The sequence below is a fragment of the Pagrus pagrus genome (assembly GCF_965226575.1).
Source record: "Pagrus pagrus genome assembly, chromosome: 16".
Lineage (NCBI taxonomy): Eukaryota > Metazoa > Chordata > Actinopteri > Spariformes > Sparidae > Pagrus > Pagrus pagrus.
In genome coordinates, this window is record NC_140200.1 from 20346799 (window position 1) to 20374104 (window position 27306).

Here is a 27306-nt window from a genome sequence, read left to right on the forward strand (position 1 = left end):
CTGTTGACACTAAATTGAATTCCTTCTTAAATCAGACTGTGCGGGAGTTTTACTAGATTTCATCTGCTCATTCTACACATCCCTCTTACAGGTTGAATTATATTATATACCATGGAGTGTATCTCCTGTGAAGCCTTTTACCAAAGTGACATGTTGCATTACATTTTGTGGCACCGTTATGATTACTGTTAGCAAAGAGCTGAGAAGACTGACAGCCTTCATCAGTTTCTTATTGACGATCAGATTCTTTTCATAGAGATATAGCAGCTGGATTTGTGGGATAAATGCATGTTCATATATTTAAAATATGAAATTTGAATCTGAAAGCGTTTTTTTTTCATCATTGTATTATTGTATACTTTCTAAATAGACCTGAGATGGTTCTTGTCTCTCATTGGCTATCAGGACTTCTTCTTGATTTCTATTGGACAGGAGACTCCTGTCCCTCTCAGACCGCAGTATCCATCAGGGTCTTTACTCAGGTACTGTTGGTGGTAATCCTCGGCGTAGTAGAAGGTCTTGTCTTCGGCTATTTCTGTTGTAATCGGAGCGAAGCCGTTGTCAGTCAGTTCCTGAAAGAAGCAACGACAAAGACACAAAATGTATAGATCTAGGACACAAACTGGGTGAAAACAAAGGATTTGTTGTGGTTTAAACGAGAAAAATAAATGAAAGAATGATGAAATAAGATTAAAGGAGACCTTTTGTTTTTTGCCTTTCCTTCACTGTGTTATACTGTACAGGTTCTTGCGTATGTAAACTATGTTGAAAGTTAAAAAGGTCCACACCAACAGAAGCTCCTCTCTCCCACGGAAAACACTGCTCCTGAAACGCCTCGTCAGTATTCCCGCCGTCAATTCTGTGACAGTTTCAGAAAACCGATTCGTGTTTTTTGAGCTTGAAAACATGCAAATTATTCTTGTAGTGACCCAAAATAAAATTATGAACCTGAAAAAGAACACGATAGTCTCCTTTAAGCCTTCAGTGATCTCTGTGGGGGTCGGTTTTTGCAGCAACATCAAAGGGCGCAGCAGGAATATGCCGGGGAAAATAGAAAAAGAACGGAGTGCATGATGGGAAATGAAGTTCTATTTCATCTCTAAAATGCTGAAAACCTATAAATTCTCGTGCTTCCCATTAAAATGCCCCTAAAGTTGGGATTTTAATGGAAAACAAATGCAGATATCCTTTGTTTTGCTCCAAATACTGACCTTTTAACATTTTTTATCTACTTTTACATTTATGTTTGTATTAGAGTCGACCAATATATCGGTTGGCAGATATTATCCACCGATATTGACCTACCACAGATATATCAGTATCAGTTGTATGTTGGCCAATAGTGGAGTAAGTTTGTTAAACTGTGAAATATCCTGCCTCTGTTACATACGCAGCTTTGTCACAAGTGTTCGATAACCATATTTGATCATTAAAAAAAATTGTGTTTTTGTATATATCGATACATCAATATATTTTTTCACTCATTAATATCAGCATTAACTCCATAAATCTAGTATCCATTGTTATTTATCTGTATTGAGGTGATTTCACCATAAGAATAATCTGAATCTTGTCAAGGCCTCACGCTTATTAGCATCTTAGAAAAAAGAGGAAATGTGTCATGTGTTTATGCAAAAGACATGAGTACCTCTAGGTACTGATACTGAAGAAAACAGACAAAACACACACACACACACACACACACACACACACACATTCACAGTGAAATCAGTTGGTGATGACACTTTCTCCTCCTCGTGATAAAAATTACTCAACCAGATGGCGTGTGGGTAAATTAAAAGACAAAGAGACACATGAAAAGACACAAACACACTTATGAATGTGTAACCAGGGGTGCTGCTGTGTTTTTAAGCATGTGTGCATGCGTGTTTACAGCAAAGCTTCTCATTTGATCATATCACGGAGGACGGAGGAGCCAAATTGGGTTCAACGTTTACATGTTAGGCCTTTTATCTAAAAAGCTGCTGTTCTTCCTCACAACATGGCAGCTACTAAAACCCTCTGTGCTCTGAGAAGGGAAACAAATCCAAAGCTTCTGACCGGGCTACATTAAATGTTTCTGTCGAGGCAAATAAAACCAGGAAGCTCTCAGTAAAGCCAGACATGTTAATTCATATATGCATGTGATGAAGTTAGTGTCAATATTGTTCCATGTTTATATCTGGTTAAAGTTTCACGGGGATGCTTCGATTACTGTCTGAGTATTCAGGTTAAATATTTAATAACTGGATGCCCCATTTAATTTTGAGTGCGCAACTGCAAAACTATCACGTACTATAATTTACAGCTTAATTATACGTTCCATACCCTGTGATTATGGAGTTGCAACTGATTTTTTTAAATTAGAAAAATTCCTGGACTAAGAATCACAAAATAAGCCTTGAACTTCTCCGTCATCCTCAGATGCTACAAACAAGTGAAACATAGCAGCGTCATCATGATGCTAAAGATCAGGATAAAGGAGCAACTGATATAAGCAATTATTTAATCTAAAAAAACATATCTTGTATCTTATTTTTTATACTTTTACACATTTTTGATGTGACAATTTTGTTGTATTGAATGTTTTTAGACCTGATCATTTTCATGGAACAAACTGAATATTAACGAAGAATCACATTTAATTTGCTCTCGTTCACAAATCTGATCAATCTACTAATATATAAAGAATCAAACTGCCTCATATCCATCTTATCACAGGTTGACAGACACCAGTGTTTCCTTCACTCAACACATTCACCATCCCTCTCCACTCCTCCATCCAGTCCATTAGTTGGAAACCCAGAGGTCATGCAGGCCTCAGGGACTGGACCTGAAACCCAGGAGGGTGGACCTGGAACTTCCACAGGCAGCAAGGAGCATGTTTAAAAACAAAATGGGCTTTTTCAGAGCCTGTTTCAATGAGCTGATGTCAAGATCATTCTGGCTTTCAAAGGTCAAGGTGAGGTTAACTGTTGCTGCTCTACCACCTGCAGCTGCTTTCAGTCAAACAGTTAAGGGCCTTGCTCCCAATATGTCCTTGGCCACTTATGTGTGGCAGGTGTGTGGTTGAGATAAAAATGACGTTCGATAAAACTGGAGTTGGGAAAATGGGATCACACCTGCTGTGACGTGAATGGTGCAATGGACCAGATGACATTAGAAAAGTGAGTCTGGTGAAACAAGTGAAGTATACCATGTTGATTGTTGTACATTCCTTGTTCAGGTGTGATCCCGTCACAAGATGGTCTCTAAACTGATCCTGAATCTGCCCTCTTCCTCCTGGACAAGTATGAAAGCAGGAATGTTGATTACTTCAGCTTTCTCAACAAAATGACTATTATCAAGCAACCCAGTCTGTTAGCTGTAGGCGTACATGTAACAGCTATCAACAGAAAGTTAAACAAAGTTACATTTGTTTTACTATGATCATATTAATAACATCATTGATTGATGGAGCGTGGGGGTAGTACCAGGGTGCTGGTTCTACTGTTGAGCCCCCCCAAAGATGTCCCAGGTATAAATCAACGAGACACTGAGGGAGGGGGTGCCTATTTAAAAACCTTCTGAAGCTATCTAACACAGCTCCAGTTTAGAGGGAAGTACCTGAAGGGAGGAAAAGGAGAGTTGTGCAACAGGCTTGAATACCTGTAAAGGTGAACCTGTTTCGATAAGTATCGTATTTTGCATACATATATATCAGTCTTTCATAGATACAAATAGATACATTACTTCATTGCTATGCATTCTGCAAACGTGTGTTTAAAAATCAAAAATAGTATTAACAATATTAAATGGGTCTAGCAAGATTAAAGATCTTAACGACATAAGGAGGGGGTGCGCAAACAAGGGGCCAGATTCAACAAACATAAAAGTTGTTTGTAGTTGCTTTCAGCTAAGTTGCCAAGGTCATATTAAATATTGAATTGAATATAAAAATGTATAGTCACTGTATTGTCAGGGTTAATTCCCAAAAGCACAACAGAACGTGCATGCAGATGTGATACTATTATAAAGTCTGGCCAAGGTTCTCAGATACTGTGATTGTATGACAGTATGTCTGGCTATGTTTTCACCTTGGGAGTCTGTGTGTGTGTGTGTGTGTGTGTGTGTGTGTGTGTGTGTGTGTGTGCGTGCGTGCGTGCGTCATCATTGTTATATGTTGTCCTGGACACCTACTGTTTTGGGAACCAGCCACAGAAGCTGTTTTGAGTACTGCCAGGTGATATGTCTGTCTGTCTGTCCGTCTGTCTGTGAACACATTTTGTCAATGTGATAGCACCATAACTGTGCAAGAGGCAGACATAAAACTTTACAGGTGTGCAGGTGAGATCAAAATGAAGGCGGCGTTTGAAGATGGGTGTGGTCTGACCCATGGTTACTGAGAACTCATGTAATAATGTAGTAAGGACTACAGAGTACTCATGGGTCAACATGTTAATGGGCATCGTGGCTGATGTGTTCCCATCGCAAGATGGTCTCTAGTTTCCTTCTCACAGTGTGAGAATAATTCACCATTACCCCTTCACCTGAACAATTTATTATGTAATATATGGTATCAAAACATACGGGTAGACATCAGCTTTTCTGTGTTGTCATGTTTGGTTCAGGAGCTATTGTGCAAAATACATAATTCAGTAATGGCAGAAAGTAAAATGGCTGCCATGGCTGCCACATGACATTTCGCAACAGCTCTATATCTGAAAATGTTCAGGGCTCCAAACTGTCCAACTGTACCAAGTTTAAAGCAACACTAGGTAGTTTGGACTCATTACTACCCCCGGCTGGTTGAGAAGCGCAATTATCTGTTACTTGAGTCGTAAATACTGTCGCTGTATGAGCATCCCTGGGGAAAATGAATACAAGTGAATTTGTTGACAGAGCCGGCGAATCACGAAATCGTCTGAAAAAACCTCAATCGAGTGCCGACAACAAGTTAGATTTAGAGATAGCAGTTGGTAGTTTGTTAGCATATAGGCTGCACAGCACATTAGCATGCTAGAGTTATTCTCATACCGAGTTGGTTATAGTGATTGCACCGACTTAAGTTACTTCCAAAACACGACGCTTGGGCGTGAATGTGTTTAGTAATGTCTGAAAATATAAGTACGTTTTTGGGAGTTACTGAATACAATCACAAGTTGACGTTGTGTTCGGCGTAATAACTACAACCAACTCGGTACAACAGTAGCTAAGTAGCATGCTAACGTTACCTACTGATCACACTGTTCAACTATTACGTTGATTATCTGCATGAACTAAGGAATCTGCAACTTTTCAAGACAAGACGTTCATAGTGTTTTAGTAAGTTAGTCATTGTTTACAGTCACTACATGAAAACGTGCAAGCTGACGTTGTGTTTGGTGTAATAACTACAACCAACTCGGTATAACAGTAGCTAAGTAGCATGCTAACGTTACCGATAACAACAATAGCCTGATGTTACCTCCCGACCACACTATTCAACAATTATGTTGAATATCTGCATGAACTAAGGAATCTGCAACTTTACAAGACAAGAAGTTCATAGTGTTTTAGTAAGTTAGTCATCGTTTACAGTCACTACATGAAAACGAGTAAGCTATCGAAACGGACAGCATTAGCTTATCTCCCGGCTTTATTATGGTTATAAACTGTGGACAAATAGAGCCCCAATGAACACCACATAACAACAAATCAACTCAAAGTAAAAGTCGGTATGATAATAAATATATATATATGTAATATATGACTTACAAATCCAGTAGCATCTAGGCTAGGTCGCCATCAGTTCTTTCAGCTCGCTCCACCGAGTGTAAGCTGGTCTAATATTTATCCCTGTCCAGCTCATGTTATATTGCTTTCTCTTTTTCTTTTCTTCGCCTCCTCAGACAATACCTTTTTGGCTTTTTTAGCTGGCTTGGCTATGGCGTTGGTTTACAAAAAATCCAAGTAGCTGCTGGCTAAATCCACTGACGAATAAACGTGTCGTAAAGCAGGTCGCACTAGACTTGTATGTCGCTACCCGCTCTGGGAAGTTACACCGTGCGGTTTCTGCCGGCACGACCCCCCTCAGGCTGCAGAGGCGTCACCGTTCATCCTATTAACCGTTATTCTACCACTTAACTGAGTTTAGAAATATTATTTTAAGGTCGAAAAACTACCTAGTGTTGCTTTAATAAAACTTCCACTCAGTGATTGATAGTTTTCCTGGGTTCCATGTTTACATTTTTACCACAAAAAAAATTGAAGCTTAAAATAGCGATACTGTACAAGCCAAGTACAAAGACAAAAACAAACCGCTAATGAAATAATACTATACATACAACAACAAACAACAATTACCCGCAATACAAACAAAAAGAAAATTGTCAAAAACAGCTTCCAAAAGATAAACATTTTGTTCGAGGACAAGGCACCAGCAGCCTTCCAACACTTACTTGTCTTGTCATACACAAGAAGTTTGGTGTACCTTTCCACCTTACAGCTTGAATAAAAATCTGAAGATTTGTTTTTCACTCAGCCTAGCCGATTAGCCCAACGGCTAAAATACCAAGCCTGCTCAGTCTCATCTGCAGATTTTTTTTATGCTGCTTGAGGTGCAGACGTTCAAACTGAGGGTGATTTAATGGACAAGTAGCTTAAATGTTTGGGCAATTTTTTATCTTAATTATCCAACACTTCTTTAGATATATGGTCTCAACAGAAACAAGTTTGTGTGACAAGTTTTGTGGTGTCAGGCTCAGGTATTAATGAAAAATTTGGTCACATGGAGACTTTCACTATAGGGTCACTAAAGCAGACATGATAATATCTCAATCTTTTGTTGTGAAGAAGTGAAGTCAAAGGAACAACTCAAATAGCAAATCAAACTATTAATTGGGGGGAGACCGATTATCAGCCCTGGTCGATTATCCATAACAGGGATTTTTCTGCCAGATTGCAGATAAAACAAACTAATTCAAAATTAGCTACTTTGGCTCTGATGTAACGTCCTCTCACACAATGTTTTACCCACATGACTGTGTGATTGGTAACACGTCACAATTAATAGCCTATGAACAATAAATAAATCTGAATCTGCAAAGTAACTAGTAACTAAATGTATCAAATAAATGTAATGGAGAGGAAGTATAAAGTAGCAGAAAAAGGAAAGACTCAAACACAGTACTTGAGTAAACTGTACTGTTCGCAATTTGGAAACTAAGATTTTCTTTTTACTGCAAATGAATATCGATCCCAAATATCGGTTTTCAATCTCCTTGATTTCTAATAATCCGTAACAGTATCGGCCATAAAAAAGCCATATCGGACCCCTACTATTAATAATATAAAATATAAAATCCATTTGTTAATGACCTGACTATTTATTTATTATTTAACCTTATTTAACCAGGATTTTAAGATTAAAAATGGCAAAAACACAAACTTACAGACAAAATACAATAAAGAAGCATACAGGAACTTCAATTTCTGCAACGTATTTCATGCCGAGGCAGCAGAATACACGAATGCCCTTTATCCAATTTCTGTCAGGGCAATTAGAACAGACAGCCTAAAGAAGTCCAGAGAATGCAAGATACTGTACATAGGTCGGCTTTCAGTTTGAACACGATTTTTGTACAAACTATCTTGGTAATATCTCCCCTACAATCAATGTCACTGATAAATATTTGATTAAAATAATGATGGTAGCCAGTAAAAAAGCTATTACGAGAAGGTGGTTATCAAAAGACCCCCCATCGAAAGAGGAGTGGATTGCAATTGTGAAAGAAATATATGACATGGAAAAACTGACTTTCCCCTTGAACCTGTGCATGGATAAATTCACTACATATTGGAGGAAATGGACAACTCTTCTGGAATAAGTGTTCCCTCATCACAACAGGACACAGTTAACATTTACTAATCCATCCATCCATCCATCCATTTTCTTCCGCTTATCCGGGGCCGGGTCGCGGGGGCAGCTGCCTGAGCAGGGACACCCAGACTTCCCTCTCCCCGGACACTTCCTCCAGCTCTTCCAGGAGGATCCCAAGGCGTTCCCAGGCCAGCCGGGTGGCATAGTCACTCCAGCGTGTCCTGGGTCTTCCTCGGGGTCTCCTCCCCCCGGTGGGGCATGCCTGGAACACCTCCCGAGGGAGGCGTCCAGGGGGCATCCGATACAGATGCCCAAGCCACCTCAGCTGACTCCTCTCGATGTGGAGGAGCAGCGGCTCTACTCCGAGCTCCTCCCGTGTGGCGGAGCTCCTCACCCTATCTCTAAGGGAGCGGCCCGCCACCCTGCGAAGGAAACTCATTTCGGCCGCTTGTATCCGGGATCTTATTCTTTCGGTCACGACCCAAAGTTCGTGACCATAGGTGAGGGTAGGAACATAGATTGATTGGTAAATCGAGAGCCTCGCCTTACGGCTCAGCTCTCTCTTCACCACGACGGACCGATACAACGACCGCATTACTGCGGCCGCCGCACCGATCCGCCTATCAACCTCACGCTCCTGACTTTCTGACTTCCTGACATTTACTAATGTGACTGGTTATTTTTTGTTTGAGTACATGTGGTACTTTATGCTTTACGATATGAAGGAAAGACTGTGGGTAAATAGAACTAAAAGAACTGAAATGTCTTTAAAACCTGGACCCAGCCCTATCTCTTAAAAAGTACACGACATATTGATTCATTTCCCCTCTGTGTAATTTGTTTTCTCCATCGGTGCCCCTTTCCATGTTCTTTTTTTTCTCTTGTTTCCATATATACTGTAAAACTTCTTAAAAATAAAGTTAAAAAAAAAAAAAAGATACATAGGTCGTATGGGAGCGGACCAAGAATTGCCATATAAGGTGTCCCAATTTAAGAGACTACGGGTAACCAGAGCAGTCATCCTACCAGACAGTATAACTCACAGTGGTGAGTCAGAGCTTATCAATGAGTAATACAAAAGATACAGTATATTTACCTCTGTCTGTCCCTCCTGGTGTACAGTGTGTGTTTGTGCAGTACATCTGGCGGCCACTGGACAGTGCTGTGGTGTAACTCTGAGTTTCTTCTTCAGCTCGGAGTTTTCTCCGATCAGCTCGTCCACCTGGCGACGAACTACCAACCAATCACTCTCTCTCTGCTTAAACTGCTGCTGAAGAGCCTCCATCTGCTGCCTGAGAGCCTGCACACATAAAAAACACACTCAGAGTCAGAACCCAAGCACACACCGTGACCCTGTTCAGACACACTTATCACTGAATTTGACTCATATGTTGACTTCAAGATGTGGGAGTGTGTTAGTAAATGTTTGCAGGGATTTACGCCATGATGTGTCCAACTGCTCAGAGTCACACCTGATGACAAAAGTCTCCATTGGGAAACAGGAAACAGCTTCAGGCTAATTGAACGGTCCAGATACTGATAGACTTCCTGAGTATCATCTGCTTTAAAGCCCTAACAGGGAAGACTTCTGGTTTAGCCCGAGATGGGATAGTTGTGTTTTGAGAGGCTCCGCTTCCTCCTTCAAAAACTAAGAATATATATATATATATATATTCCACCATGAGAAACTTGACCAGTGTTCTTATTTTCCTCTGACAGCAGCTTGTTTATTATTAATAAAGAGTTTGTATTATTACCTCATTAATACTGTAAATATTACATCTCTGAGTTTGAATTTCTTCTCCAAAACTCCATATTGCCCCTTTAAGTGTTATTATTTAACTTACCCTCATTGATTTAATGGGGTTGACAGGATAACAGACACAACACACTTCACCAGCACCACAAAGTACAGCCTGCAAATTGATCATACAGTTGAACAAACATCTTTCATCTTCTGTCATCTATGACATCTTTCGACAGAAACACTGCTTTAGCCAGGTGTGACTAATAAACTGGTAACTGAGTGTGTACAGATGAGTGAGGCTGAGTGTGTTTGTTTCTCAAGAAACAGAGATGTGGAAGTACTGATTTTCCCTGCCTGTCTTTTCCAAGGACGCCTTGATACCAAATGACATGAACAATCTATTGCCAGAAGCTGCTGTTTTGAAATGATAAATTAAAGAACATTATACACTATAAAGAAGGGGATAATAAAGCTGAGATTGAATTATGTCAACAAATATACATTTATGAAACCATTTCTCATTTTGCTAGGGCTCCTTGGAGATGATCCTTGGAAAACACTTACAGCCTTATTTTCCCTTCCTTGTACAAACCACTGTTTGCACGGCACTGTGTTGGTCTGTAGCTGTCAAATAAGAGCTGTTTTGACCACGCCTCCTGACACTAGGTTCAAAGCAGAACTCATAAGGGTTTCCAGTATGACATGTAGATGAATGACAGATAAAACAGGCAGCAACTTGTCCAGGTCAGTTCCAGAGAAGAAAACACGAGGTAATTAACGGGAAAATATGTGCTGCACACATCAGAGTGAATCATTAAAAGTGAATTGACAAACACCTTTTCAGTTAAAGTACACATCATTTTCCCTGCATCCTGCTTCTGGGAAATGATGTGTACCTTAACTTCCACATTTACGCTCAATTCCAGCGATCGGTGAGCCCTTTGAGCATGTCATCATTGACTGTGTCGGTCCCTTGCCAAAAACAAAGACTGGATATCAGTACATGCTGACCATGATGTGCGCAGCCACACGTTTTCCTGAGGCCGTCCCGTTGCGCTCGCTCAGAGTAAAAGCGGTGGTGAACGCTCTGGTCAAGTTTTTTTCCACCTTTGGTTTGCCAAAACGCATTCAAACTGATCAGGGATCTAACTTCATGTCGAAGGTTTTTGCACAGGTGATGTCGGACCTGTCCATTAAGCACCAGGTGTCCAGTGCGTATCATCCACAGAGTCAGGGTGCACTGGAGAGATTCCACCAAACGTTGAAGTCCATGCTTCGTAAATACTGTGCTGAGTCTAACAGGGAGTGGGATGAGGGGCTGCCATTGCTCCTGTTCGCCATTCAGGAAACCCTGCAGGAATCTCTTGGTTTCAGTCCAGCTGAATTAGTTGTTGGGCACACTGTGCGTAGTCCGCTGCGGCTCCTGCGAGAGAGGTGGCTTGCAGACCGGTCCGGTCCCGCGCACAATGTCCTCGACTTTGTGAGTTCCTTCAGGGAGAGGTTACACACTGTATGTGAGTCTAAAATGAAGAAACAGTATGATAAAAACACACTCATTCACAACTTTCACCCAGGTGACCGTGTGTTAGTTTTGCTACATGTTGCTGGTTCTTGTCTTCAGGCCAAGTTTTGTTGTCCTTATGAGGTGGAGCGGAAGTTGAGCGACACAGATTATGTGATCAAGACGCCAGATAGGAAAAAAAAGTCCCGAGTGTGTCATGTTAACATGCTGAAACAATATGTTGACTGCGGATGCGCTGACGCGTCATCCATGCCACCTGAGCCATGTGCATCACCTGCAGTCTCTGTAGTGTCACCGCCTTACAGTCCGAAAGAGGACGGGCCGTGCGAGCGGTCTATTTCAGTTCCTTGTGCCTGTTTGGAGAACTCAAAAATCCTGGAAAACTTGGAGGGACATTTGTCATATTTGTGTGATTCGACTAAAAGTCTTAAGGAAGAAGTAGGAGTCTGAGGGTGTCAAATTAGGTAACTAGGGCAGGTGTTGGATGAGTTCAAATCCACATTCCTGGATGGCAGCCATGATCACTGTGGACTGGAGCACTGTCTCAGACAGTGCTGACTTGTCATTTTCAAATACCCAAAACAGAAATACTACAAGTGTTATTAACCTAAAATATCGTGCATAGTCACCCAAATAATTTAACTGCACGTGCAAGAGCTGTACTTCTACTTCAGGCCATGAACATAACAATCACCACTCAAACATGACCACAGAGACCATACACTGATGAAACAGGACTTGAAGCTGTGAACAAACGTACCCACACACGGAGCTGAAGATGCAACCTTTTATGGCAATTTTTGGGGCCAAGGTTATGCTAATGAGCAAATCTCACAAACATGCACCAACTCATAAACAGGTGACACTCATCAGGAAGCAATGAGCCAATTACAACAGGTTTGTCCAGTTCAGAGAGTTTGTTGAATCCAACTTGAAACATGAGCAAACTTCAAAGGAAGGAAAAGTGAAAGAAGTCGAGGATCAGAATATAAATATGTTCCTGCATGAGGTTGAACACACAGGCTTTAACTCTGCAGCCTGTTTCAGATGTTTTTTAAAATCTGTTTTCAATTGAGCAAATCTGTCAAATAGCTCCTCCCTCCTTCCTCTGTAACAAAACTGGAAGACACAGTTCGGCCTTCGGTTTTTCAATGCACGTAATCTATCATTCAAACTGTTAAGATTTCAGTCTTCTGTATGTATCTTTATAAAGTGTCACAAAACAGGTGTGAAAAAAGATGTGAGATAAGCTGTGAGGTAAAGACCTTTTTCACTAGACTGACCACAGTACTTCTTAATCTTACTTGATCTTTAATAAAACTTCCACTAAGTGACTGATAGTTTTCCTGGGGTCCATGTTTACATTTTTACCACAAAAAAATATTGAAGCTTAAAATAGCGATACTGTACAAGCCAAGTACAAAGACAAAAAGAAAACGCTAATGAAATAATACTATACAGCCTCCAAAAGATAAACATTTTGTTCGAGGACAAGGCACCAGCAGCCTTCCAACACTTACTTGTCTTGTCATACACAAGAAGTTTGGTGTACTTTTCCACCTTACAGCTTGAATAAAAATCTGAAGATTTTTTTTTCACTCAGCCTAGCCGATTAGCCCAACGGCTAAAATACCAAGCCTGCTCAGTCTCATCTGCAGATTTTTTTTATGCTGCGTGAAGTGCAGACGTTCAAACTGAGGGTGATTTAATGGTCAAGTAGCTTAAATGTTTGGGCAACTTTTCATCTTAATTATCCAACACTCCTTTAGATATATGGTCTCAACAGAAACAAGTTTGTGTGACGAGTTTTGTGGTGTCAGGCTCAGGTATTAATGAAAAATTTGGTCACATTTTCACTATAGGGTCACTAAAGCAGACATGATAATATCTCAATCTTTTGTTGTGAAGAAGTGAAGTCAAAGGAACAACTCAAATAGCAAATCAAACTATTAATTGGGGGGAGACCGATTATCAGCCCTGGTCGATTATCCATAACAGGGATTTTTCTGCCAGATTGCAGATAAAACAAACTAATTCAAAATTAGCTACTTTGGCTCTGATGCAACGTCCTCTCACACAATGTTTTACCCACATGACTGTGTGATTGGTAACACGTCACAATTAATAGCCTATGAACAATAAATAAATCTGAATATGCAAAGTACCTAGTAACTAAATGTATCAAATAATGTAATGGAGAGGAAGTATAAAGTCGCAGACTCAAGCACAGTACTTGGGTAAACTGTACTGTTCGCAATTTGGAAACTAAGATTTTCTTTTTACTGCAAATGAATATCGATCCCAAATATCGGTTTTCAATCTCCTTGATTTCTAATAATCCGTAACAGTATCGGCCATGAAAAAGCCATATCGGACCCTTACTATTAATAATATAAAATATAAAATCCATTTGTTAATGACCTGACTATTTATTTATTATTTAACCTTATTTAACCAGGATTTTAAGATTAAAAATGGCAAAAACACAAACTTACAGACAAAATACAATAAAGAAGCATACAGGAACTTCAATTTCTGCAACGTATTTCATGCCGAGGCAGCAGAATACACGAATGCCCTTTATCCAATTTCTGTCAGGGCAATTAGAACAGACAGCCTAAAGAAGTCCAGACAATGCAAGATACATAGGTCGTATGGGAGCGGACCAAGATTTGCCATATAAGGTGTCCCAATTTAAGAGACTACGGGTAACCAGAGCAGTCATCCTACCAGACAGTATAACTCACAGTGGTGAGTCAGAGCTTATCAATGAGTAATACAAAAGATACAGTATATTTACCTCTGTCTGTCCCTCCTGGTGTACAGTGTGTGTTTGTGCAGTACATCTGGCGGCCACTGGACAGTGCTGTGGTGTAACTCTGAGTTTCTTCTTCAGCTCGGAGTTTTCTCTGATCAGCTCGTCCACCTGGCAACGAACTACCAACCAATCACTCTCTCTCTGCTTAAACTGCTGCTGAAGAGCCTCCATCTGCTGCCTGAGAGCCTGCACACACATACAAACACACTCAGAGTCAGAACCCAAGCACACACCGTGACCCTGTTCAGACACACGTATCACTGAATGTGACTCATATGTTGACTTCAAGATGTGGGAGTGTGTTAGTAAATGTTTGCAGGGATTTACGCCATGATGTGTCCAACTGCTCAGAGTCACACCTGATGACAAAAGTCTCCATTGGGAAACAGGAAACAGCTTCAGGCTAATTGAACGGTCCAGATACTGATAGACTTCCTGAACTACTGAGTATCATCTGCTTTACAGCCCTAACAGGGAAGACTTCTGGTTTAGCCCGAGATGGGATAGTTGTGTTTTGAGAGGCTCCGCTTCCTCCTTCAAAAACTAAGAATATATGAATATATTCCACCATGAGAAACTTGACCAGTGTTCTTATTTTCCTCTGACAGCAGCTTGTTTATTATTAATAAAGAGTTTGTATTATTACCTCATTAATACTGTAAATATTACATCTCTGAGTTTGAATTTCTTCTCCAAAACTCCATATTGCCCCTTTAAGTGTTATTATTTAACCTACCCTCATTGATTTAATGGGGTTGACAGGATAACAGACACAACACACTTCACCAGCACCACAAAGTACAGCCTACAAATTGATCATACAGTTGAACAAACATCTTTCATCTTCTGTCATCTATGACATCTTTCGACAGAAACACTGCTTTAGCCAGGTGTGACTAATAAACTGGTAACTGAGTGTGTACAGATGAGTGAGGCTGAGTGTGTTTGTTTCTCAAGAAACAGAGATGTGGAAGTACTGATTTTCCCTGCCTGTCTTTTCCCAGGACACCTTGATACCAAATGACATGAACAATCTATTGCCAGAAGCTGTTGCTTTGAGATGATAAATTAAAGAACATTATACACTGTAAAAAGGGGATAATAAAGCTGAGATTGAATTATGTCAACAAATAACCATTTCTCATTTTGCTAGGGCTCCTTGGAGATGATCCTTGGAAAACACCTACAGCCTTATTTCCCCTTCCTTGTACAAACCACTGTTTGCACTGCACTGTGTTGGTATGCTAAGTGTCTGTAGCTGTCAAATAAGAGCTGTTTTGACCACGCCTCCTGACACTAGGTTCAAAGCAGAACTCATAAGGGTTTCCAGTATGACATGTAGATGAATGACAGATAAAACAGGCAGCAACTTGTCCAGGTCAGTTCCAGAGAAGAAAACACGAGGTAATTAACGGGAAAATATGTGCTGCACACATCAGAGTGAATCATTAAAAGTGAATTGACGAACACCTTTTCAGTTAAAGTACACATCATTTCCCAGAAACATCCATTCTGTTGTTGTCCAGTGTTTCACATTTACCCTGGATTGAAAGAGGTGCTTGTATTTAAGAGCTTGTTATCCACTAAATGTAAATGCAACACTGGTGGTACCAGTTCTGCAACATACACTTTGAAGGTGGGTGGGGGGTGGTATTCATGGCTCAAGGGAGCACTGGAAGGAGCTTTTCTGAAATGCACAATAGTAAATGGATATCAAGTTTTGACACTGATCTGTGTTACTCAGCACTTTCATGAGCTGAAGGAAGTTCTTCTCCATGATGTCTTTCAGGGACATTTAAGTGTGTGTACACAGCTTGGCGTGACAGACTGTGTTGTGAAACAGGTCAGTGATGTCATGAGAAACACTGGTGTAGTTGGTTAAGCAATAGTGCAGCCTATCAACTGCCAAAAAGACTTTTTTTTATGGCTTAAAGGATACACGGGTGTTATCTAATCTTATTATTATTATCAACAAATCCCTTGAAAGGAGCAAAACCAACAATGAATTTAACCTACTAAGAAATATATGTTGCTGCAGCCTGATGTAGATTACACCTCTGTGCCAAAGAATTCCAGTACTGTTTAAAGAGTCAAACTGTGTCATCATCGTAACAGGGGTGTGCAACACTAACTGAGCCTGATCCTACTATTTAATTAAAACGAGAATCAAGTCCAAACACTCCTCATGCAAAGTTCACACTACAGGATTTGAGCCCTCCTCCAGATCAGAAGCATTGATTGTCAACCTTGCTGAACCAAAATAGAAGCAGTTTCATGTATTCAGTGCAAAAATGATCCTTGCTTTCCACGCACCCTCCCAATCCATCGTCTCACACATATTCATTTTCTTCCTTGTTTTTTTTCTGCATATCAGCACACACACAACTTGGACTGCTTGTTCCGCATCATTCCTGCGTCCAGACTCGCATGTGTGATCTTGTAATTAGTGAGCCCCTGTCGCTGATCAGTTGTGTAGTGTACAAAGAACAAAGACCCCGATTACAGGACAAACATTTGCAGAGTGAGAAAGTGTAACAAAAAGAAATGGTAGTAAATATAAAAAATCTGACAAGGCAGATAAAATGAGAATAAAAGGTACAAAATGAATACGATTGAAAAAACAGCAATTAAAAAAAAAAAAAAAAACATAACTCAAACGTTTCCAAAAGCTTTCACAAACAGAAAGGTTATTAGAAGAGATTCAAAAGAGGTTAGAGGCTTTGTTCAAAATTAGGTCAAATTTAGTCCAGAGACTGACCTGGACTTCCCTGGATCCCAGGTTGTGCAGATTTCTCCCGGCCTGCCTGACTTCTCTGTCCGAGAGGATGTTATCTCCTTCACAGCCACTCTGGAGCTCATCTTTCTCATCCGCTGTTTCTCTGCATGTAAATACAATAACTCAGGAAATACTGCAAAATATTAGAAGTGATAATACGTGAGTATGCGTCTACAGTTGACCACGTTCACCATCTTAATTCGGTGTGTTAGCACGATAGCATCTTTTTGTTTGCACTGAACATACGCATAGCTGAAGTTCATGAGAATAATAACATTGTGAAAACATTTTCATAACACTGTTTACTTTACAGAAAAAATAAAATAAACAAAAAAGTTAATATATCAAATCCACACAAGGGAAGAGAACTAGACTGGTGGCATTTAGATGTGCATATCAGTTTGTGCACATGCATTCTGTGGGAGGAAATATAAGATGATTAACTAGAAAGGAAGCTTACATAGGCATCACACTACACTGATAAGATGACAACAACCTACATCCTGACCAACATGGTGCTGCAAAGATGAGCCAGTGAGTGTGATCAGTAGGCGTATTAATTGTATTGTGCATGCTATCACAACACCAAAAGGTCTTTCTACCTGTGAAATCCCTGCGATGTTCGTGCCATTTTTGAGTCATCTGGAGTATCAGCTTTCCTCTCTGCTTTCAACGGTTTCTGACCCCCTAAACATGAAAAAATACATAAAAGAGACCTTTGAGAAGCAGAATTATGGAGATTGTCTTTGCTGCAAACTTGTGTGTTGTTTCTCCACAAAGGCAATCAAGGTGTAAACAATAAAAGTGACATCTTGATGTGTTAAGACCTGGTCAATCACTGCTTAAAGAGATCATTGGATCGTCAGTTACTCCGATAGATCTAACCAGTACTTTGTCTAAATCATGCTTTTCCGGAGTTACTCAGAGTGTCTACAAGTATCAGACACTTAAATGTAATGCTTTTGAAGTCCTTTCAAGATAATACGTGGCAAAATGTAATACTGGATTTTGGATATAGCAGCTTTTTTAAGCATTGCAGGCTACCTACTGTATAAATGTACGTAGTGTAAATGTGGTGTCAAAGATGGGTTTCTATGGAGGAATCGGGCTATTAGAGTGAGTTAGGTTAATCTAGATTTTGCCAGTATATGGTTCAGTGGTAGGTTTAAAGATCTGTAACATCAGAAAAGTGAAGGACTGGACCATTTTCTACATTTCTACAAAAGACATGAAAAAAGATGGATAAATTAAATCACATAAAATGTTTGTGGCAATAAAGAGCTCAAAATTCAAAAGTAATATTTAATTACTATTAAGGCCTTGTTTTTGTATTTATTTAATTTAAGACATTATACAACTTTTAAATTACCCATGAAGACTGGCTGTTACTGTAGATGTACACATATAGGAGAGGACAAAGATAAAATGCACCTAAGTCACTGCAAAAGTTTATATTCATGGTCCAATGAATGAATAAACAACCAGATAATAATCTGATAACACATGCAAGTGAAACCACAGATTGAAGTGTAGTGTCACATCACATGGTGGTAATTTTTTCCAGAGTGGTTGGTGCAACAAATTAGCTGACATTTTCTGATTTTACATGTAGACCGAAATACACATATCCAACGGTGAGCTGTGAGTCATCACATTGGTGCTGAGTTAACCATCGGAAGCCAATTGCTCTTTGCATAAGTTGTAGCTTGTTATTAGCTGGCATTGCCACAAGAATCTGTACAACTGATATGGTGCGTGCAAAGTTGACATGACACAAAAAGTCACAATGGGAAATACACCCAGTTGAAACATCCTGGAATTTTCCATTAGCTTTTGGCTGACTGGACATTACACAACCAATACATTTTTATATTTACGCAATTAAAATGTGACGTCGGTCAAAAAGATGAGTGCGAGGCAGATACCTAAACGAAAGCAAAGAGGCTGTAAACTGGATTTGGCAAGTCTATGTGGTGATTATGTGTTTATGAGTGTGGGTGCATTATGTTATAATACATTGTACAATTGTAAACAGAAGTCTGGTTTTGAGAAGCAGTCTTTTCCAAATTATCAAAACAGGTACAGCAGAACCAGAGATATCGCTTTTTTTTAATCCACACAGTCTTCTTCCTTTTCAAATTCTGGTGCCTACTGTACATTACCCATAATGCAACTTCACTGGAGGCAATTTATCAGATTGCATGCAGCTTCCTCCGGAGCCACAAAGGGCTTCATACTGCTTCTTTAACATATGTCGTAGTACCTGTTAGACACTTTAATGTGTAAAATCAGTGGAAATACCCTTTAAAATATATTTAAATTACCATCATGAGTTTTATCATCTGTGTTGGAGCTGGAAAGAAAGGAATGTTGCTGAGGTCCAAGTCTCTGGTCCTGTTTCAGTGTCTGGATCCCCGGGAACATCCATCCCTCCTCAAACTGACTGGCAGACCCATCTTCTGATTGGTTCAAATGGGAGTCCTGGAGGCCGAGGCAGGAAGGAGGGGATTGGAGCTTGGGAAACTGGTGACACTGGGAGGGTGGGTTATCCTCCTCGCTGCTACTAGCACAACCACTGGTGCTTCTTATAGTGGAATGCATGGGAAACGTACTGTGTTTTAGAGGTGTTGGGGCTTGACTTGTATGGTTTGGCGCACCAACACAGAATGCTGCTGTTGTTGTTGTAGCCTGTTTGACACCTTTGACCCAATTTGAGCCAGCGCTGCTTCCTGGTCTTGACTTGTTGCACTGGCAGAGAAGCAAGTGTGTTTTTGTTTCATCACAGCTTGTGGATAGAGTTTCCGTGTTCAAGCTTGAGAGTCTCTCCATGTGGTCGTTCGTGTTCTTAAAACTAACAATAACTTCCTGATTTCGCCAGGCCCGAGGGGAAACTCTGTTGTCCCTCAAAAGGGGGGAGATGTTGAAATGTTGTAGTAAATTTGATTCATATGCAGCGCTGGGATGTTTGGGTGTCCAGACATGTGTGTTGTTCTGCTGCAGGGATTGTTCCCATTGATCCTGTGAGGTGGCACCAGTCACTTTTCCATGAGGTACCGTGAATTCAAACTGACCTTTTACCTTTTCTTTGTCAACTATTTTTCCAGCAGTTTCATGCTTGTTTGCTGTTTCTTGGTGACTCACCCTTTTGTCGCTAAATCTGTATTCTGTCTCTATTGATTGAGGGTTATTACTTTTCTCTTTTTCTTCCAAACAGGATTTCTCTCTGGGCGTGTTCCATTCTTGTAATTGGCAAACATTCCCTGCTCTCTCTGTCTTGGTGGGAAGATCTGTAATCCCTTTTACTTGGAAAGGTGGAGTTTCAGGTTGGGGCAGTAGAGGAGTGTTGAAGTAAGTTTGCCCTTGGCTGTGGACCAGGGAAGAGACCTCTGCCTGAGCTTGGATATCTGTTTGAATGTTTCTCTGGATTTCCTGGGGTGTCTGAGGATTATATGGACCAGAGCAAAAGTCTTGTAAAGTCCCAAACTTCTGGCAACGCTCCGGCTGAAAGGTCAGAGACTGGAAGGTTTCCAGCTGTGTTCCTTCATCTTTAAAGACCATAGATAGGGCAGAGGAGGGCCTCTGGATGCCAGAGGTTAACTTCCTGCTGGGCTCTTGTTGGCTGAGGGAAGCCCTTGTCTGGACCTCCTCTTGGTCAGTGTCCTTCATATTATTTCTGTCCATCTTGGAAATGCCCTCATCCTCCGACAAGAAGTACTGTCTCTCTGTCATCATCCCACTACTGTTCTGAAAAATAAAGTTTGAAGAGGAATCATTGCAGAGCAAGTGTTACCGTTGACCGTTACTACTAGCACTGAGCACTGAGTAATGGTTTGGCTTTACTCCTCCAACTAACATGACTGAGAGTGAAAGGGCAATTCTATGCTTGACATATAATGACATAATGAATGCATAAAAACCAATGACTGAAAAATTATCATTCAGCTCATTAAAACTCGAGTGACAATGTTTAGACTATCCATATTACTAAAGACTTGTAAGATATGACTATTACCCAAAATTATTTGATGGAGGTTATTTCACTTTATACTAAAAGAACAGAAACAGAATGTGTTTTACATTTCTACTTTGATAAAAAAAATCTTTTTGTTTTTCTTGTTCAGCACTTGGAGTTGCATTTGATGTATGACTTGTGCTATATAGATAAAGACTGATTGATTGATTGATTGATTGATTGAAACAGTACTACATGGCACTCTGCCACAGTACACTACTGTTTATACAGTACTACAACATAAAATACCTGCAGCTGTTTTGACTCTGAGATTTCATGTGTTTCCAGCTGCTCCCCTGCACACTCCCTGAAGGTTTCTTTTCCCCTCACGGCAGATCTGGTCAGCAGTGGTGACAAGACAGAATAAAGAAGAATGGTCCGATTACATTTGGAAAATAAGGAAAAGAAAATATCAAATAATATATTAGATTAGTTAAACTATTCCAGAGAGGAAAAGCATCTGCTACTGTAGGAGTGTCAGAGTACCTGTCTTGGAGGTTGGCAGGCAGGGTGTTCCTCACTCCAGAGGGGCTGACTCTGTCCTGGTCTCCATCTCTGTTCACAGCCTGGTCAGTCCCTGTGATGACAGGTAATGTGATACTCATTTCACACTGGACAAAACACTCACTCACATCCGCTAACATCTGGCTTTTGTCTGCAACTTGAAGTGTATTATCTGCATTTACTCATGCGTCAATTGACTCTGCTGTAGTCAAGATTCAAGATTCAAGAAACTTTATTGTCTATCACAGTGACAGAAGATTGTCTTTGGTTAGGGTTTGAACAACATGAAAACATATTCACACCCATGAGACTGAGTAAGTTGTCTTTTTCACCAGATGTACTCTGAAAAGGCTGCTTGAAGGGAGTAAATGAAACAAGGGATGAAGAGGGGGGTGAAGGGTCCTCAGTGATGCAAACTGCTTTTCTCTCGACTGAACGAAAGATGTACCAGGATGCAATGTTAAATTTAAGGACTGATTCGATGAGTGACCGGTATACTGTTGTTAAAATGTCCTGTCTGATGTTAAAACTTCTGTTGTTAAAAGTCCTGTTGGGCCTTATTTGGGGACCACATCAGGGGTATTTATCTGCTCCGGCTCCTTTCTACTGTTCCCCAAATTTCCCTTATTGTCTACCCCTGTCAATATAAGTGAAAAAAACAAACAAATTTCATCAATTTGGTCGCCTGTTGCAATAACTTCCAGGTAAACATCAGATGATATGTCGAGGAGGACAAAGAAGGAAGTCGACGAATGTGACTCAATGTAATGTGAATAAAACTTTAAAAATATATTTCATCATCCATGAATATCCATCTGAGTCATATCCAATAGACTTTCATCTGCAATTATGGTTGTTTGACGATGAAGACTCAACTCAACTCAAATTATGCCACGCTACTTCACAAAATCATCAAACTGTTTTTTGTTATCATTGTTCTCATTGAGAGAACCCCCCCGATTAACCGCTCAGTCGCTCGTTTGCATTGACTTAATATGTAAACTTGTCGCCAGCGACAAAAATAAAAGGTCCGGTGTGAACGCACCTTTACAGGTAGGTCTTGTCCTTGTGAGCCCAATTGGTCCCACAGTGGAAAAGCAGCTGGTGACTCACCTCCTCAGGCTATAGGGGCGGAGCTACAAAAGCAAGGCTCAGTAACAAGCAAAACTCTGCACAGCGGGAGAACTACTTCCAGAACTGATACTGACTCTCACAGAACAGGACATAAAACCTGAATGACTTTGGAAACTAGATACACACGGTGGAACTGACAGAGGAATTTAAAACTTGAAAGAGGATTACAACTCTAGACATTGAAGAAACTTGTTTGGTGTGATTTTTTTTTTTTTGTTTGATTGTAGGAGTGTGAAGTGATTTCCTTGTCAGTTTAGAAAAGAACACAAAAATGCCAAACTCCAGTTACCAGACAATTGAGGGCTGTGAAGCCACAAACGTGGCTCTGTACAAATTCTATGCAGCTATCATCATTATCATCTTTATCTTGGCTTTGCCCCTGAATGCATCTGTCCTCCACCTCTTTATATTCAAGCTGAAATTCTGGAAATCCAACACCAACATCTTCCTTTTCAACCTTGTGTTGGCGAACATTCTCCTGCTCTTCTGTTTGCCCGTAAAGGCGTACAACTTCATCCACGAGGAGAGGAGGAGTAAAAACGAAGCAGTATGCAAAGCTATGCTCTTCATGTTGTTTTTGAACCGAGGAGCCAGCATTGCCTTCCTGACGGTGACTTCCATTGATCGATATTTCAATGTGGTACATCCTGGTCGAAAGAATTTCTTAAGCGCTCTCAAGAAATCTCCTCAGATCTCGATTCTCATCTGGCTGTGTCTTCTGCCTCTCACCGTTCCCACAATGTTGCAGAACTTTGAATGCTGCAACAGCCACAAAGCTGATGATAAAGAATCAGAAGATGCCAAGATCAAGGTAATGTTAACATGCTCAGTGTGTATTTCTGTAAAATGTCATAATGTGTTTGTTATTGGTAGATTTTCAACATTGGTCTAAAAAATCTGGGAAATGCATGAGACGAGTGATATGGGATGAAATGACATAGCATTTCAGCACTAAATGATTCATCTGGGAGTTTTCAGCTTTACAGTCCTGACAGTTGTGACCATGTGGCAACACAGTGCTGAGTGAGCAAGATTTGGTGTCACTGCTAGCATCAATAGTTATTTTGTTCTCATCTAAGCAATACACTGTTCACACCAGGAACGTGCACGACGAGTTGACTAGCCGATTCAACGTTTCTACCCTCGCTCATTGGCATTAGAAATACTAGTCTGTTGAACATATTTAATTTAAGTATGTTCACATTTAAATTACATATTGACATGATTTGCTCTGAAATGTCATGTCTTTCTGGTGAAATGTTGTTTTATTGAAAAAAAAAAAGAGCATCTGTTAATAATGTTAAACAAATCCAACTGTCAGTACTTTGAAAGTCATTGTGCTATCATTTACTATGCGCTTCTCATGGATAGAAAACATGCTAGCATTTAAAAAGAGTATTCAAGAGTTTAGAAAAGGTATGTAATTTAAAAAAGTTCATTATTTATCTAATGCTCCCTGTTGTTAGTGTTTTTTAGATCAGTTTGTAATGAGTGAAAATGTATGACTTCTGACTGAGAACTGTTGCCTATGTTATGGTGGAATGAGCCTATTTTGAGACATGTATGAAGTGTTTCGGTGGTTTGAGTGAGCCAAGTTGTATATTGGTAATGCAGACTGTGTGAAGTGTTTTGAAAAAGGGCTTCCCTATTGACCGATGCTTGTTACCAATTGAAAAAAACTTAAATTGTGGTGTGAAGCGTACAATTTTTGTGTCATAACAGACATTTATTTAAATAAAAATCTTTGAGATTATAATTTTAATACCGTGGAAAGCAGGACTTGTAATGGGGCAGTTTTACATTGTCTTATTGATGCTTTGAATTTTAAGTAAAGGATCTGAGTACTTCTTCCTGCACTGCAATTTGAAAGGAAACTGTCCAACCAATTAAGAATGACAATTGTTTTTTTTTTATTTCAGGATGTGACGGACAGTTTGCGAGAAATTGTCTTCTTTACCCAGATTGTCATCCCCTTCATCATCCTGGTCTACTGCACAGTGCATATTGTCAACCAGCTCAGGAAGAAGACAGTTGGCGATAGAACCAAGCTGAAGAGAGCTGTCTTTTTAATGACCTCTGTCATGGTGGTCTTCTCCTTCTGCTTCTTGCCCTGCGCTATAAGCAGGATGGTTCTGCTGATCATCCGGGTCCACGTCCAAAATGAGGGCATCCAGGATAAAGCTGCTGTGGCCTTTGACGGCCTCATGGTGCTGTCCTATATGGACTGTCTATTGATTCCGCTGGTCTACTGCTTCTGCAGCACCAAGTTTAAGGCTATTTATCTCTCCAATTATTTCCCATTTTTTGTGAAAGATGCTACAGTACCACCAGAAAGTTCAACAGGAAACACATCACATCCTACACCCAATGACGTCATTTGAAATTTATGGAAAGCAGATGCTAGATGGCGAGTGTACGCGCTACACAGTAGAGACCAACAGTGTGTCCCAACAATGTACCTACTTTAGGAAAGATGACTCTGAAGGTCAAGTGTGCTATGAAGACAAGACTTACATTGAATATTTATGTTTCTATTTTCTATTGATGGAAATATACATACGCATGTAAATATGGGGGGTTGTTACAGTTTGTTCAAAGTGTTCTTCAGTGTTGTAGATATAATGTCTGAACAGGTGAAACAGTCATGAAATAGTTTAAACAAGGCACCCAATCTTTTTCCCTTGGAGGACCAAAACCGAACCTTAATGGTGGTCCATAGGCCAAAAGCAAACACCTACTGTATTGAATTGTTAAGATACAAAGTGGTATTGTGTTGTCAACTTCCCACAACTGACTGACTTCCTGTAGTGTGCCCGTCATGGGTTTGTTGATATTTAAAGAACATTTTAACTCACAAAACATAAAAGAGCATAAACAGTGATTTATATTTTAAGTTTTAATAATGTTTTTGTTGGAAACATCTGGTAGACCAAATCGAACCTTACGGTAGGCCAGCTTTGGCCTGCAGGCTTCACTTTGGGCAGCCCTGGTGTAGAATATATGAGTGTTGGTGGACAGTTTTTGAAGGGGAATGCCACTAAGCTAAAGTATGCACATCTGTTTCTCTGTTTGTCTTGGACAGCAAAAATGAGTTATGAGTAATGACTATAAAAAATCCCCTCAAGTGTTGGAGGCAAAAAAAAAAGAACAAGAATCCTATGTCAGATCGTACCAATCTCACACAGCCTTTATCTAAGCTTCCAGTCACACAAGCATTAGTGTTTAACGTAATCACTTAAGGCTGAGAAAATGTAGCCTTGTCACCTCAAAGTGCTCAAATCTTGTCAAATATATATATATATTTTTTTTTTATGAAACTGCAGATAGGGATAAACTAAGGGAACTCAAAGGGGAAACAATATTCTCCAGAAGTTTTACAGCTATGATAGACAGTATTCAGTGACATGGATTTCTTCTGCATGTAACTAGTAACTAAAATAACCCCAAAATAGATGCACATTAGGCCAATGGTCAGTCCCCTATTACATAAGTCTTAATCCTAAGGGCCCATGCAAGAAGCTTATCATTGATTTATTATTGTTACTGTATAACTGTTTATACATAATGAGGAACAATATGAGTGTAATTATACTGTACATATTTTCTGCCTGGGATAATATCTTGGAAATTAATTTATAGTCAAATTACAGAAAATGTTTCTCATTATGTTACCAACCCCTCCACAAACCCCTGTAGATTTTAAGATCCCACTTTGACAACCATTAATCCACCAACTTAATGACATGCATCAAAAATGTATAATTCTCCTGAACGCCCCTTAGAATATAAATCATGAATCATGTCTTCAAACAGACTAACACTGTACCTGAATGAATCACTGAATGGTTTCACTCACCATGATTATGTCATCATTAGTAACAATACAATGAGTTAGGTCGTGTCTGTGGGTCACTGTCTGGCTTTTAATACATATACATATAATTGCTCATTTGAGTAATCAAGCAGCTGGGGTCTGCTGATTCTGGGTTGAACTGAATGTCAATTTTACTCATGTGTCTGTTAACGATGCCTCACTGTTTACCACAGAATATGTCATTGCTTTGTATTTGTCACAGCATTGTTTGAGATGACTGTGCAACAGTACAAGACATCTGTGTCGTGGAATATTAGGCAACTGTCTTGTCCAGCTCGGGGTATTATATAATTGAATTAATGGCTCTTTTGGCATAAAAGACTTTGATAAATAAAAGAGGGGAGGGCGATCCTCAGCTCTAAAGCTTTGTAGTAGTAGAAGACAAGCCCAATGTGAACTGACCAAACAAGGAATAATTGTATCTGTACACAAACAATCAAGTCAACATGTGTGAATGTGAGCAACATTATTATGCGGCTACTCAATGGGATTTAATAAAAACTTTGTATTTTTATGTGAATTAGTTATATGTTGACATTTACATAATGTGGTCCTTTTATATTTTGTTATAGGTCCCAAGAAATGCTTTATAGTCCCAGCAGCATATGATGCCATCGCTCAATTGAGTGAAGTTGTCAATAGGATAGTACTGTATGTCATTTTGGTAGCATAATGTATCACAGAGCAGGGATCACATCCAAGGACCGACTCAACATTTTATGACTGTTTCACAAGTGGCATTAAATACTTGTCTTGTCTTTTGTGTTTTAAGTAGTTAAGTAGTTTTTAGAGTGAGTGAAGTCATATAATTATAAAAGCTGATACTGTTAACTGTATAAAAGCTGCCAAAAAGCTATTTTTTGGGTCACTATTGCAAAACTCACATTACAATAACAGGTTTTCAAAATGAATCCCATGGTGTAAGGATGGGGAGTTCTCTGAATCACCTCAAAGATGTTCTCCATATAAATGAATACGGTATGACCCATCTCTCCCCACATGAAAAAGAATCAGATGGACCTTCACTGAAAAGACTTATATACTTATATATTTTTTTTTTAAATGAGCAATGTAAATAC

At 39.8% G+C, this 27306-nt stretch overlaps 2 protein-coding genes across 2 annotated transcripts; one reads left to right on the forward strand and one right to left on the reverse strand.

Moving 5' to 3' along the window:
* Positions 1 to 516: 516 nt before the first annotated feature.
* On the reverse strand, positions 517 to 22478 carry LOC311271840 (uncharacterized protein). Its single transcript, XM_084377735.1, has 11 exons — positions 22265 to 22478; positions 21202 to 21292; positions 20965 to 21052; positions 19028 to 20442; positions 17306 to 17390; positions 16686 to 16806; positions 13910 to 14113; positions 8937 to 9140; positions 3197 to 3282; positions 789 to 991; positions 517 to 572 (listed from the first exon to the last, which is right to left on the reverse strand). Exons 3-9 carry the CDS (start codon positions 20991 to 20993, stop codon positions 3238 to 3240), a joined length of 2103 nt encoding a protein of 700 aa, XP_084233861.1. The 5' UTR covers positions 20994 to 21052; positions 21202 to 21292; positions 22265 to 22478; the 3' UTR covers positions 517 to 572; positions 789 to 991; positions 3197 to 3237.
* A 45-nt stretch (positions 22479 to 22523) lies between these two features.
* Positions 22524 to 27199, forward strand: LOC311271844 (hydroxycarboxylic acid receptor 2-like). Its single transcript, XM_084377739.1, has 2 exons — positions 22524 to 23164; positions 24273 to 27199. The coding sequence occupies exons 1-2, from the start codon at positions 22625 to 22627 to the stop codon at positions 24732 to 24734; spliced, it is 1002 nt and encodes a 333-aa protein (XP_084233865.1). The 5' UTR covers positions 22524 to 22624; the 3' UTR covers positions 24735 to 27199.
* Positions 27200 to 27306: the final 107 nt, after the last annotated feature.